A 15,335-nucleotide genomic window follows, 5' to 3' on the forward strand; every position below is an offset into this window, starting at 1 on the left:
GCAGGCGTTTTTGTGAAGTCCAGGAGGGGTCAGACAATTCTCAAATTGGACTCCAGATCACTGGGGAACCTTATCAGGCAGGAGGCATCAGGTGCAGAGTGGTCAAGGATCACGGACCCTGAGTGCACCAGACTCCTTAGTGATTTCTTTGCGGACAGAGATGCTATACTTGGGAGTTCTGATCTTCAGACCCAGTGTTTGTGGAGGTCACTAACTGCTGGATTGGTGTTGTTTCTTTTCAGGATTTTCGAGGGCTGCAGACAGATCGGTAGGACTGAGGCCAAATCAGTATGCATCTTCTGTCTTCTGCTGCAGAGCGTCTGTTTCATCCTTTTTCTTCTTAAGTTGGCTGGAACTAGTTTCGGAGACTGAGGGAGCTACATAAATATTAGATTTAGAGACGTTACAGGGGAGTAGCAGGTAAGGGCCAACGGGTCCCTTACCTGTGGTGACTACACGCACTGGTGGGTATGGTCCCCCTATTGGAGGAGTCTCCCTATCTTCAAGATGGCAGGGACTGAAAGGTGTACTTCACCTCTCCTTCTTCACCTTCTGTGTGGAGTTGCCAGAGGTGGGCACACCTCCTACTCTTCATAGATGTTCCCACTGATTTTCCCTCCCAAAGCTGGATTGCAAACCAGAGTCTGCCATCTGCTGCTAGTAACAGAGGCTGAGGGTCGCATTACAAAGGCGGCAGACCTTTGAAACTTCCCTCTCAAACACATCCTGGGGGAGGAGGTAGGACACCTCCGCCCAGGATGTGCTTTGTTTGTGGCCCAGAGAGCAGAGGCTCTCGAACCAGGGATCCAGAAACATGTCTGGTGGTGGCATGCACCCTACAGCCAGTCGGTGGCCCCAGCAGGGTTTGTATGTTTTCAAGGGGCACCGCTGAGGTGCCTTCTGAGCACGTGCTTCAGTCAATCCCATGCTGGCATCAGTGTGGGTTTATTGGGAGAAGTAGTCTGGTACCAAACACTTCTGAGTTCAGAGAAGCCATCATGGTGCTGGGGAACTCAAGTTTCTAGCCCATGTGCTCTCTATGGGTTACCTGGCACTATATCTAAGAATTAACTTAAATATTGTAGGGGCATTTGTAAGGTATCGGAAGTCACCCCTCCAGCAGGCCTTACAGCCCTAAGGCATGGTGCACTATACCACAAGCCCCCCCTTCGCCAACTCCACACCGGAGGTGCTGGAGGCGAACTAAAGCACACTTTTCGGTAACACTCATCTTGAAGATGATGGTTCTTATCCACTCGGGGCTAGGGCTATGCCCCCTCTCACAGGAGCGTAGCATAATAATGGGTGTAGACACTCCAGGTAAGAAATCCATTGTTCACTACCTGTTACTCCTCTTTAAACACCCCTAAATCTAGTATTTAGGTGGCTCCCCCAGACACTGAAAGCAGAATCTTGACAACCTAAGACGACCCGGACACTACAGCGTCGCACCAGGAGAGAAGACTGCAAACACCAACTGATTTGGCCCCAGCCCTATCGACCTGTCTGCAGCCCTCTGCGATCCTACGGCAAAAGACGACCTGTCCTGCAGCTCAGCGACCTCCAAAGCCTTGGGAGGACTGTCTGCCTTTTACTAAGATCAAGATTTTCCGCGGACAGCGGACCGGTCATATAGAAACCAATTTTAAAGAAATGTAAGCACCCTGAGGAACCGCAACACTGCCTCCGGACCCAACTCTGCACCCGTTGCCCACAGCCCGAGTCCAAGTGTCCCACTGTTCCTGCAAAGGTTCCACAGCACTTCGGAACCAGAGTCCACTGTGGGTGGACTGACCGCTGCCGGACCCTACCTCGACACCTGCAGCCTGAATCCGAAGACTCAAACCCCCCCCGACCAAGACCTGCCCGGTAAGCTGTTCCCAACGCCAAAGAACACCCTGCATCCAAAGCGCCTGGATCTTGGGGAGCTTGACCAAAGGGGTCCCCTAGCATCAGAACTTACCTGGGCAGTTGGGGGTTTTCTTTGTGCAACCTTCTGGCCAGCGCCTGCAGCTTCTTTCCAAACAAGGTCTCCCCCGTTAAAGTACATTGGGTGCCCAATGCTGTGTAGGCACTCTGCACCCGGATGCTGCTGCGGGTGGACATTTAATGCTGCCCTGTTGCCCCCCCCCCCCCCACACCTTTGTACTTACCTCAACTCCAGGAGATCATTCCCTGACTCCGCTTTACTCAACTGTGAGCTGCACATGTTCAATCACCCCTAGTCTCCATTGATTAACCTTGGGCAACAGACCCTGAATTTGACCTCTGCACCTGGCTGGATCCTAAAAAAAATAGAGAAAAGTCAAGAAGACTGGGGGACCAACTTCTAAACCGATTCCACCCCAGAATCTGATAAAGAGTACCTGTTAGCCCCAGAGGAAACTGAACATGAGGAGCTTGGGCCTTACACGACAGAGCTGTTGGGCCCAGGGGGACCCTCTTGGAAGGATCTGGATGGATGGATGGATGGGTTTTTATATAGCGCAATATCACCGCCAGGTCTCAAAGCGCTTTGCATTGGGAACCCGTCCTGGTTTTTCCCTGTGAGATAGCCCCTACTGGGTATCCCCAAGGTGAATGCCAGGCATCCCACCGCAGGGGGCCGTTGTGGAGATTAAGCAAGCTATTGCCCAGAGTTGCAGAGTGTGAACCTGTGATTCGAGTAGGCACCGAAGCGAGAATTACCGAGTCCGTGGACATTTTGGGCTCAAGACCCTGCCGCGTCGGGAATTGAACCCTGGTCCCGGGCCTGATCTCAGCGTCCGGGTCTGCCTCCTCTAACCAGTGAGCCACACTTCTCCACTGTGCAAGGGACAAGTAACCTGCCCCACAATACAGCAACTTACGGAACCAGTCTCCAGCAGTTAAGGTGAGTGGTGGACGAGGTCTAAGGCAGCACCAGTAGAACACCACCAGCGGCACTAAGGCGGCCGGGTAGAGCGGTGGAAAACAGCATTGGTTAATCACTGTTAATCTATGGCAATCAGTCTTTGCTTAAAGAGGCTGGAGGATTTGACTGGGAGACCATTTCGGCTGAACAAACGGGAGCTCATGCCACATGATGCTCTGGGACGTAAGGACACCTTTGGTCCTCATCTCCTCAGCCCAGGGGCGACAGATGCATGTGTAGAGTTTTCCATACCAGGAGCAGTCGTGGTAGAGGGGACCTGCGTGCAGAGGCTGTAGGTGACGTTGGAGAGTTCACTGGGGGCGAAACCGCAGTGTCTCTGGAGTGCTGGGGAACCACGATGGCACAGTTGGCCCACTTCAACTCCGGCTTGGAGTGACTGGTGCAGTGGTGTCTTCATGCGTCCGGTTTCTGCAGTCACAAAGCCCTCTTTGGATTTTTTTGTTGCCTGCCTGCAGGAAAGCAGATCTGCTTCTTCTCGGAAGGTCTTGGTTCCTGGGTGTTGGCAGGCCTCCTGGTTCTGGACAAAGAGGGTCAGTCGGCTTCCTCTCCACTGAGGAGTTCCAGACTCTCATTTCATCGGCAGTAGCGTCTTTGAAGCTCCCGTGCTTTAGAATGATAATCAGCAGGGCATCCTGCGGGAGGGGTTGTAAACACCCTTTCCCAAGCAGGTTATGTTTCTGATCTCCTAAGAGCAGAGGCCCCTGCTCTGGGAGGTCAGAAATCTGTCTTGAGTGGCAGGCTGACCGAGACCAGTCAGCCAACACACAAGAGGCTGGTGGGTTTTCAGGGGGCACTCTGAGGTGCCCTCTATGTGCATGTATTCCCAAATCCACCGCTAGAATCGGGGTGGGTTTGTGAATATGAGATGTTTGAAACCAAACATTTCTATTTTCAATGAAGTCGTCATGTATCTGTGGAACCTATTTTTACCAGCGTTCATCACGTGGTTTAAAATGGCTTTCCTGATTACTTGTATTGGCAGTAATGGAACTGACCAGCAGAGGGGCATATGTGCCGAGGCACATATTTCCTCACATGTAATATAAGTAAGGCTCCCTGTTTTCCATTTGTACTGATTTTTCCAGATAAATTCAGACAGAAAGAATTTATTTTTAAATGTGGATAAAAACGGGACTTGGATTACTTTTTGAGTAATTCTAAAAACTGTCTGGCATGACTGCCAGGCCAATAGCTGTGTGGATTGATAGGTAAGTGGGCTAAAAAAGAAAGGACTTTTAGTAAAGAGGCTTTAACAGCAGTAGATATGCACAAGGTTGATACTGAAATTTGCATATTTTCTTAAAAGTGCATTAATTTATCTTCTGCATGTTTTTACATCATTGACACCTAGTAGGCATTCAAGCATGAGTGCATATTTACTGGTTAAATAAATGTGGAAATTTACTAATTTGAGCTTCATTTTTCCACAAAACCCAAAATAAATATGGATAAATACAGATAAAATTAGCAAAAAAGAAATATTGATAAATACAGACGGAAATGTCAAAAAAATAAATACCATGAAACCGGGAGCCCTAAATCCAAGGCAACTTGCCTTCGAGCTGTAAAGCCTGCTGTTAGTGTGATTTACAGATATTACATGCAGTGTTAGGGGACATGGCACACAGGGATGTATGTCATGACGTATTTTCACTTTTGGCTTCACCAAAACACGCAGCCTGTTATAGCTCTGCATGAGTTTGGTGAGGGGTCCCTTAGGGTGGCACAGTTCGATTTGCATCCCTCGGGGACTCTGTAGTACTTCAGGCCATAGGTACCAGGGGTGACATTTAACAACTCTTACAGAGAGTGATAATGGTATGGACAATTAGGGACACAATTGTACATTTTGGGAAAGATCTTTGGCACTGAGAACCTGGTTAGCAGGAACCCAGTGCACTTCTAGTCAAAATCTCATCCTGTACCAGGAAAAAAGTGGGGGTGACCATGTCAAAAAGGGCACTTTCCTACACCTGTTATTTTAGTACTTCTAAATGCTTTACATTTGTTACTTTGACTTAGCCTGACTGCTCCGTGCCACAGCTCTCTAGGACTGAACTAAAGGTTTTATTAAAGAGACTTAACTAGACCTAGTAGGGATTGTGACATTATTATATAGTGAGGCACCAAAATCAAGTCACTTTCCCACATGGAATATTGTATTAATACTGACCCATTCTGTATTACGGCCCCCAGGCCCATTTCAAGATGTCAGGACTTCATGCATTTAAGACACTTACTTACGATTGCATGTTCCACTATCAACTGATTCAAGTGTTTGCTCCTGTGTGTTTCCTTGTTAATCTTTCCAGGGTTTGCCAGAGCCTTGTGATTGTAGTGTGATATTTGCAGTTGTTGGCAATCTAACGTGTTGGTAGTGATTGCTCCAAGGACTTGCACTTGCAGATTAACATTCTATTTATACATGATCGATTCTGTGCTTGAGTACGTGAGATCATATGATATGTTGACACTTTCCACTTTTATGCTACTTCTGAGATTATGTGACAGTGTTGTATTTTACAGGATATCTATTGAGCTCCATCACATTTTGTTGCCAAGGGTTTCATTTGCCATCAATTATTCTAGTAAGACTGACCTGTCTGCTACGCTAGCTGCCTATTTATGACCCATTACATTGTTTTGGCCTATTTAGAGCTGTTGTCACCTCTGATATTTAGTTATTTTATTCACAATTTGTGTTTTCCCATATATTTGTATTTTTTAAATATATACATTTTATATAATTAATTTTAGAGAGATTGTGTGTATCTTTTCTATCCTGGAACCCAAAGGGTAGACTTGAGGATGGTCTCATGTACTGTTGACTTGCAAGACTGAAATGTTACGAATATTCCTCATAGGCCGTAATATTTCTTCATAGTGCCTCTGTCATGAGCAATACAAATATTTTTGATGGACACTTGATGGCCTAGTAAAATCTTCACTAATTGATGCCACCTGCGCAATCCTGGAGTTTACATGTACTAATTGTGTGGCAAGGTTCAGTGAGTGTGACCGTTCTGACCCTATTTTCTTGTGCATCATCTGTATTTCAAAAGTATTTTTAAAAATAACTCATTCATCAAAATAAGCTCTTCATATCTTTTGTTGGTCAATTTATTTGTTTAGGTTAGAATAATATGACACCAACTTGTGTGTATTCATTTATATTATTCCCTAAAGTATTCCTTCACCATCTCCTTTAATACTTACAGTTTGATACCCAGGCTCCTGGGGGATTGGGTTGCCTTGTTTGTGTTTAGATTTTCAACGTGCAGCTTTCTTTACCTCCTTCAGGCGAAAATTCACAAAGAAAGCGCCATCCAGCAGCGCCCAGCGCAGTTTTGTTGAATTTGTGCTAGAACCACTGTACAAGATCTTGGCTCAGGTATGTGCCTCGCCTTTTGTCTACACATCATAGTAATAGCATCCTTAGTCCTTCCCCCTGATCATCCGCATTGGGTTTGGACAGGGGCTACAGTAGTTCTAATAATGTTGTGTACTAATTATGTGTTCGAGGCATGTGGGCTGCTAAATTCATATCTTTTGCATTAGATCGCCGCCTAGTGTTGGGTCCGGATGATCGCACATTGTTGTCCTGGAAGAGTCTTCGAAGTATCCTGAGATAGGTGGCTCCTCCCCTGGACTACAGTGCGCATGGGCATCGGCTTCATCCCCAGATTGTTTTTTTCCGCCATTGGGTTCGGATGCGGTCTCGACGGCTCTCTGTCGGAACCGAGAAAACTAGCTTTTTTACGGCCAAAAGGCCTTAGATTCATTGCGTCGGTATTGTTTGCGTACGGTCTCAAGTTCTTCCGTCTCTTTGAGTCGGAATCTACGGAGTCGTATCACTCTTCGGACATCGAGGCCTTCTCATCGCAACACGACCGCGACTTTTTAGCATGGAGCGGAGCCCGTTTAAATACTGTCCCGTCTGTGGGTCAAAATACCCACATATCGATGTGCACCCGGTCTGTAACAAGTGCCTCTCGCCGGACCACAACGAGGACAACTGCATGGCCTGCTCCAGATTCAGGTCAAAAAAGACTCTCAAGCTTCGGCGCGCGGTGCGCCTGGAGGCCAGACAAGCGGCCCCGGATCCAGAAAACATCTTCGGCGACCAAGGAGAGGAGGGCCAGAGCCATCATCTTCAAATCTCACCGCCCGCGACGGACATCGAGGCGGATCCGGAATACGACGACGGAGTCGTGGGTCAAGGCCTTGAATACGTCAACGAGGTAGGGGACGTCGAAGTTTATGGGGCCGCGGAAGATAGCTCAGGGGATGAGCTATGCCCCGAAGGTTACGCGGATCAGGCTCGGGTCACGGGATCGCCAATCGGCCTTACCCAAGACCCCGTACCGCAAGCCACGGCCCCGCCTTCAGGCCCGGCCACGGACATACTTGCTGCGCAGCCCGTATCGAAACCGAAAGTGAAACCTACGGTATCGACTACACCTAAAATGGCCGACCCGAAACCGAAACTTACGGATTCGAGCGTTCCTAAGATGGCGGCCGTTCCACCAAAAACACCAAAACCTGCTGCCTCATCGACTCCGTCGACCTCCGGTCCACAGAAGTCGAAGAAAACTGTCGATTCGACAGTGTCGAAATCATCGGCGGAAGAGGTTTCCTCTAAGAAGGGAGTTCGGCACGGGTCGACCGGTGCGACGCCGTCTAAGCCCACCAAAGCCAGCGACAAGACTCCGGTGCCGACTGGGACGTCGTTAGTCGGACGCGTGGTGGAGCCGGAGCCTGCAAAATCACACGGATCGAAAGCTGGAAGCTCAACACATCGGTCCAAGGACTCTGTGTCTACGGCTGCAGCATCAACGTCTAAGACTCAAAAGGGCCAACAAGACGTCGGATCCGAAGGCAGGGTGAAGGCCTCCTCGTCGGCGCCAAGTGACGCTGTGAGTGACGCGTCCCCCATCGTCTCTTCACTACAAAGAATTCGGGAAAAGGCCTCTGCGACGTCGGCTCCGTCGCACCAGCAGCCGATAGACTTGCCGGCAAAGCCTGCTGGTAAACTTCTCTTCCTTCTGCCGCCAAAGGAGGCACCAAAGGCCTTTACAACAAAACCTGCGCCAAAGACGTCGGAATCATCAACGTCTGGAGCAGTTTCAGGTCGACTACTCGACTCAGGAGAAGACTCTGAGCGTTTTATCGACGCAGACACGGGCAAATTGACCCTTTACAAAAGAAAGATCACTTCACAACCAGTGGACTCCTATGTTATACCACTGAAGAAGAAACGGCTTGCTCGGGACGCTTCAGCCCTGATAGAACCTATGCAGCCTCCTCCTAGAAGGAGCCCAACACCTTCCCAGAACACTCTGAGGGTGAGGGATATGGAGAAGATGACCAATACACTTTCCCCATTAATGAACCCGATGCACAGCAAAATTCCTATGACGACATAGGTGACCAAGGCACCCAGAATGTGGGGAAGGAACCACAGCCTTTCAGTGCACGGGCATCCTCAACAGAAGATTCTGCAGGTTTTCATGCACTCATTGAACGGGCAGCTGCTAATCATGATGTGGACATGCATGCTGACCCAGTTGAAGAAGACTTTCTATTTGACACTTTTTCAGTCTCTGAAAGGACTGTAAAGACACTGCCGATGCTCAAAGGGGTCCTTAAGCATGCTGCGGACATCTTTAAAGAACCTACCAGGGCGAGGGTGGTCAATCCACGCATCGAGAAGAAGTACAGACCAGCACCTGCAGACCCTGCTTACATTCGGGGACAGTTGCCACTTGACTCCCTTGTGGTCGCAAATGCCCGCAAACGGGCGAACTCCCAAACGACGGGTGAAGCTCCTCCCCCGGACAAGGAGTCAAAAGTGCTGGAGGCAGGGGGCAAAAGGGTAGCTGCGCAGGCTGCCAATTTCTGGCGTATTGCGAATACACAGGCACTATTGGCACGTTATGATAGGGCGCATTACGACACCCTAGAGCAAGTTTTACAACACCTGCCTCCGCAGTTTCAAGAGGCTACCAAACTGCTTATAGAAGAGGGCAAACTGATCTCCAATGCAGCCATAAAGTGTGCACTTGATGCCGCAGACACAGCAGCTAGGGCTATTAACACTAGCGTCATGCTGAGACGACAAGCGTGGCTCCGCATATCGGGGTTTAAACCGGACATTCAGACAACCATACTCAATCAGCCCGTCAATCCTGATAGACTGTTTGGTCCTGATGTTGACACCACCCTCGAAAAGATTAAGAAAGACAACGAAACAGCTAAGTCTATGGGGGCCCTACAATCACAACAGTTCCGGGGCAACCCTTTTCGTCGCTCAGGTGCACGTGGAGTCACCAGAGGACAGATGGGTCAACAGTCGCAGTTCTCTAGAGGTGGAGCACAGTCCTCGTACCCCAAGCAGAACAAAGGGGGTAATCGTGGAAACGGCACCAGAGGACGTGGCAGAGGAAACAACAATTCCCGTTCCTCTGCCCCAAACAAACAGTGACTCTCTGTCACTGCCCCCCGACCACTTAACACCTGTCGGGGGGAGACTCCAGCAGTTCCTGCCTGTCTGGACAAACATCACCACAGACAGGTGGGTACGAAAACTTGTCCAGTACGGTTATTGTCTAGAGTTGAAGTCCACTCCACCCAACATTCCACCAAGGCAACGGCCTATGTCCGCGGAGCATTTGCACTTATTGCAGCAAGAAGTAGTGGTGATGCTGCAAAAAGGCGCAATCGAGCTCGTGCCAGTGGAGGAGGAGGGCACAGGGGTATATTCCCTGTACTTCCTTATTCCAAAGAAGGACGGATCTCTCAGACCCATTCTGGATCTGCGTCCCCTCAACCTGTATATACTGTCAGAACATTTCCATATGCTTACACTGCAACAGATTCTTCCCTTGTTGAACCAAGGGGACTTCTTAGCAACCTTAGACCTCAAGGATGCTTATTTCCACATTCCACTACACCCGTCCCACAGAAAATACCTCAGGTTCACTATCCAAGGCAAGCATTATCAGTTCAAGGTCCTGCCCTTCGGAGTGACCACAGCCCCAAGAGTGTTTACCAAGTGTCTGGCGACAGTAGCGGCGCACCTCAGGAGGCAGAACATCCATGTCTACCCCTACCTAGACGACTGGCTCGTTCAAGCCAAGTCGGAACAACAGTGCGCCGCGGACATGTCAACTACCATTCATCTCCTTCACGATCTGGGCTTCTCGTTGAACTACCCAAAGTCGCATCTTCAGCCGGCACATGTCCGGCAGTTTCTAGGTGCGACGATCAATACCCTGACGGCCATGGCTCAGCCAAACCAAGTCAGGATAGACAGCATGCAGTCTCTAATCCAAAAGTTCAGACCACAACACTCGCTTCCAGCGAGAGTGTTCATGCAGTTGATTGGCATGATGGCCTCCTGCATCTTCATAGTCCCTCACGCACGTTTACACATGCGTCCGCTCCAGGAGTGCTTAGCAAATCAGTGGACACAGGCTCAGGGACAATTGACAGACCTAGTGTTGGTTACCAGTCGGGCGTACGACTCTCTGCATTGGTGGAATCCACACAACCTTTGCAAGGGCCGACTGTTCCAGGAGCCAGTGCCACAAATTATCCTGACAACGGACGCGTCTCTCCAGGGATGGGGAGCTCATCTGCTCACTTACACAGTGCAGGGACTATGGACGACGCAGCAACAGAAGATGCACATCAACTATCTGGAACTGATGGCAATCTTCATGGCGCTCAAGTCCTTCAATGTACATCTGTGCAACAAGGTAGTGTTAGTCCGGACGGACAACATGACCGCGATGTACTACATTCAAAAGCAGGGGGGCACCCACTCACCACAGCTGTCTCGTCTGGCTCAGAGCATGTGGAAGTGGGCCATTCAGAGGAACATTTTCCTCATGGCAGAACACCTCCCGGGCAAGGACAATCAGATGGCAGATCTGCTCAGCAGATACAGCCATCAAATGCACGAGTGGGAGTTACACCCATCAGTACTCCGCCCGTACTTCCAGCAGTGGGGTCATCCGGAGATAGACCTGTTTGCCACAAACGAAAACGCAAAATGCCAACACTTTGCCGCCAGGTTCCCTCACCCACAGTCGCAGGGGAATGCGATATGGATGAACTGGTCAGGCAGATTTGCGTACGCTTTTCCGCCAGCCCCTCTGATACCGCTGGTGGCAAGAAAACTAAGGCAGCACTCGCTGACACTCATCCTAGTTGCTCCAACGTGGGCGCGCCAAGCATGGTTCACCACGTTTCTGGAACTCTCGGTGGTGCCGCATCAAAGGCTGCGCCTCACACCCAGGCTTTTGACGCAGAACCATGGAGACATTCAGCATCCAGATCCGCAACAGCTCAACCTGGCGATCTGGCTCCTGAAGTCCTAGAGTTTGGATACCTTCACCTACCTCCTGAATGCATGGACATCATCAAGGAGGCAAGAAAGCCTACTACCAGGGCATGCTATGCTGCAAAATGGAAGCGTTTTGTCATTTACTGTACGGCCAATAACATCAACCCGCTAGATGCATCTATCCCTAACATCATTTGCTATCTGTTACATCTTTACAAGTGCAATCTAGCGTATACTTCCATTCGGATACATCTATCCGCCATAGCAGCTTATCTTCAGAACAGGCAGCATCTCTCTGTCTTCAGAGTGCCTGCCATTAAGGCTTTTCTTGAAGGTCTGAAACGAGTCATTCCCCCAAGAACACCGCCAGCTCCGGTGTGGAACCTCAATGTGGTCCTCACCAGACTGATGGGACCACCTTTTGAGCCACTACACTCGTGTGAACTCCAGTTCCTAACGTGGAAAGTAGCTTTCCTAATAGCTATTACGTCACTGAGGCGTGTTAGTGAGCTGCAAGCGCTCACAATCCAAGAGCCATTCCTTCAGATTCATCCAAATAGGGTGGTACTGCGTACTAACCCCAAATTCCTTCCGAAGGTGGTGTCACAGTTTCATCTCAACCAAACTATTGACTTGCCTGCATTCTTCCAAAACCCACAAACGGTGGCGGAAAGAATGCTTCATACTTTGGATGTCAGGAGGGCATTGATGTACTATATTGACAGGACACAGCACTTTAGGAAAACAAAACAACTTTTTGTTGCCTTCTCGCCACAGCACAAGGGCAACCCTATTTCCAAAGCAGGAATAGCCAGATGGATTGTTAAGTGCATCCAAATCTGTTATCAAAAGGCTAAACGTACCTTGACAATACCCCCAAGGGCGCACTCCACTCGCAAATTGGGGGCATCTATGGCTTTCCTGGGGAACATTCCTTTAGAAGACATTTGCAGAGCAGCCACGTGGGTTACACCACATACCTTTACAAAACACTACTGTGTTGATGTGCATTCCAAGCAGCAAGCAGCTGTAGGACAGGCTGTTCTCAAAACACTATTTCAAGTTTCTGCAGCTGGCACGGGCAACCGCCGCTAATGGAGGGACTGCTGTATATTCTATGCAAAATATATGAATTTAGCAGCCCACATGCCTCGAACTGAATATGCTACTTACCAGTATGCATCTGTTCTTGGCATGTAGGGCTGCTAACATTCATATCGCCCACCCTCCTCCCCGGTGCCTGTCGCAGCTGCAGACATACTCTTGCATTCAATCATTAGCATGGACATCCTTTACACTTTACACTCCATCTCTGCCACAATGGCTCAAAACAATCTGGGGATGGAGCCGATGCCCATGCGCACTGTAGTCCAGGGGAGGAGCCACCTATCTCAGGATACTTCGAAGACTCTTCCAGGACAACAATGTGCGATCATCCGGACCCAACACTAGGCGGCGATCTAATGCAAAAGATATGAATGTTAGCAGCCCTACATGCCAAGAACAGATGCATACTGGTAAGTAGCATATTCATTGTGTATAGCACTTTGAGTGTGACTTAATTGCAATGCTGTGCTCACTGCCCATTTAACAGTACCGCCTCATAAACCACAAAGGATTCACTGTGCTTGGATACTTAATGTGAGACCTGTGCTTGGGGGGGCCTTTTTCAGGCATGTGTTACTGGGTGGTATTTTCTGTAGGCACAAATGTTTATTAGTTATGTCCCAAAGCTACCAGTTCAAATGCACTTGGGAATTTAACTCTATAGGGGTAGAGATGCCTAGTAGTTAAGGGTTACACACTCTGTGACAATAAGTGAAATTCATTGTCCAGCCAGTGCTATAGTGTAAAGTAGATGATGTCCTAAGTGCAATGGATATGCTGAGAGGTTGCAATGGATATGCTTGCTCATTGTGCAACAGGAATCGAGCTCCAACCTTAATAACACAAGTAGGCCAAAGCTGCTCTGGGGTTGATGATATTTCCTTCTGGTTCACATCTAGCCTGGCAGTTTAGGCTGAACAGTTCCTGTTGGAGCAGAACCAAGACTTCTCTGCATATGGCTGGTCTTTGATTAGAATAGTACGATGGATGAAAAACTACGACATGTGTCTGAGCAAACTCCTATGGCTGAGATTAATTCAAATATTTCATTGTTTTTGCAAATGCAATATCTTAAATAATAGTGTGTGTTTTACTGGTGAGTAAATAGAACAAATATAAATTATTAATGGCAAAAAACAAAATGAGCTTGGACCTTCTGGGGCCAAATTCTTCCCTAGAAGTTTGTAATACAGCACCTTTTTGTAGGCAGTGATCCAATTTCAAACGTTTTTATAACATTTACATATTATGTGGTGATTTTGTATAACCCTGTGCTCCACTCAAATGACCCGAACCATAGTTGCCACACAGTAGAAATGCAATGTAGCAACCTTTCTGTCATACATCAGCATACTCAGTCTTGAGCATAAGGATCAGATGTATCATATCACAGGTGTGTCAAAATTGTTTATTTTTATCGTTCTCTTTCCAAGTACTGAAAACAGTATTGTAGACCAGCCTATCAACCTGGCTAGCCTAGTGGTTCCGCATGTTTCCAAGACAGTTCTAGTAGGTAAATTAATTCTGTACATAGACCACTCCAGTTGCCCTCGGACTTCATCAACACACAGAAGCTATTTGGCTTTAAAATTCAATATTATATGGCTCATTCAGAATGATCACACACTGGACTTAATTTCTCCTCCACCTGAAATGTTCAGATTTTGACCCTTCCACCCATTTGAATTCTACTGAGTCTAGTTTAAGTTCTAAAAACAGCATAAATTCAGGATGAAATGCTATATAAAAAGTTTTTATATTAATTTGAGTCTGCCCTTTAGAGATTGGGCCCAATGACAACTTTTAACAATATCGCCTGAACTATAAGATGTAGAAATTGGTTTAAAAATATAGAACGTTTGCCAGCCCCAGCTGACCAAGCAATATCCACACCACAGCTACAAAATTGTAAGACCCTATGAGTCTAGGGACATGCAAATATGGGGCGCCTTAATGGTAAGGTAAACACTGTGGTTAAATTAAAACGTTGCAGCAGCTCACCAACTCAAGCAGTTCTAGTTTGGTGTATGCCTCTTTTTCTTTCTTCAAGCACATTGAGTGTGGAAGGGAGTTTTTTTTGCTCCGAGGAATCTTAGTTCCTTGAGTTGTCTTCACTCAGCTTGGACTTGTACTGGTCTTCCATTTATCGGGCTAGCACTGCTTCTTGTTCAGCTACTCATCTCCCACAGGTATGGCAACAAGATGTTCCAGGATTCCAAGGATTGTACTAGGTGAAGAACTGCTTCCAGCATAATTTCTGTTCTTTAATCTCGCCAGGATGGACTGATCAGTATGTATCTCACTTTGATTACACAATGCTGCCTATTTAAAAATTAGGTTTGTAGGAAATCTTCAATTCCTCCGTGGTCACCCCATATTTTCCAACTTTTTCTGGATCCTATATTTTATTTGCTGGCTTTAGAACTCTGTGCACCTTACTCATGATTATCAGTAGTGAATTACCTGTGCATCCTCTTTAAACAAGTTCCAATTGGCATACTTCTAATTGGTATATTTAATTTGCCTATAAGTCCCTTGTATGTAGTACGGTCTGGAAGGAAAATGCCCCTTTTTAAGTCTTGAATCTAGACAGCGTGCCACGAACCGAGACATGCTGTATCTATTTCTGCACAAAAAAGCCTGATGGATATATAGAAAAAAAAGGGATCGCATATAGTATTAACCTCATTCATTGCATGCTGTGAGTATTATGCACATCATACGTTGGACTGCAATTTGAGTCGAATTCTTTTGCCATCACTGTCGCAATCTGTCTTTATTCTTCTACAAGAAATTCTAATGCATCTACACTAGTTCATTTCACCTTTCAGTTTGTTTGGTTTTAGCACTTCATTTGGAAAAAAACGTTTCTTGCACTATTAGTACACAGCACTCGGTGGCAACTGTAATTGGTTCTGTAATGTATTTAAACTCATGATGTTTAATATATTATTTGCAGCCTTG

The 15,335-nt window shown here is 47.6% G+C and overlaps 1 protein-coding gene across 2 annotated transcripts in view; it reads left to right on the forward strand.

Moving 5' to 3' along the window:
* The window catches only part of EFTUD2 (elongation factor Tu GTP binding domain containing 2), a 283,894-nt gene that overhangs the window by 133,577 nt on the left and 134,982 nt on the right, over nt 1–15,335 (forward strand). For both annotated transcript variants that reach the window (XM_078645140.1, XM_078645139.1), the window contains exon 13: nt 6,215–6,305. In XM_078645140.1, coding sequence (XP_078501266.1) covers nt 6,215–6,305 — 91 coding nt within the window. The remainder of the gene's footprint in view (nt 1–6,214; nt 6,306–15,335) is intronic.

This window comes from Lissotriton helveticus, chromosome 5_1 (genome assembly GCF_964261635.1).
Source record: "Lissotriton helveticus chromosome 5_1, aLisHel1.1, whole genome shotgun sequence".
NCBI lineage: Eukaryota > Metazoa > Chordata > Amphibia > Caudata > Salamandridae > Lissotriton > Lissotriton helveticus.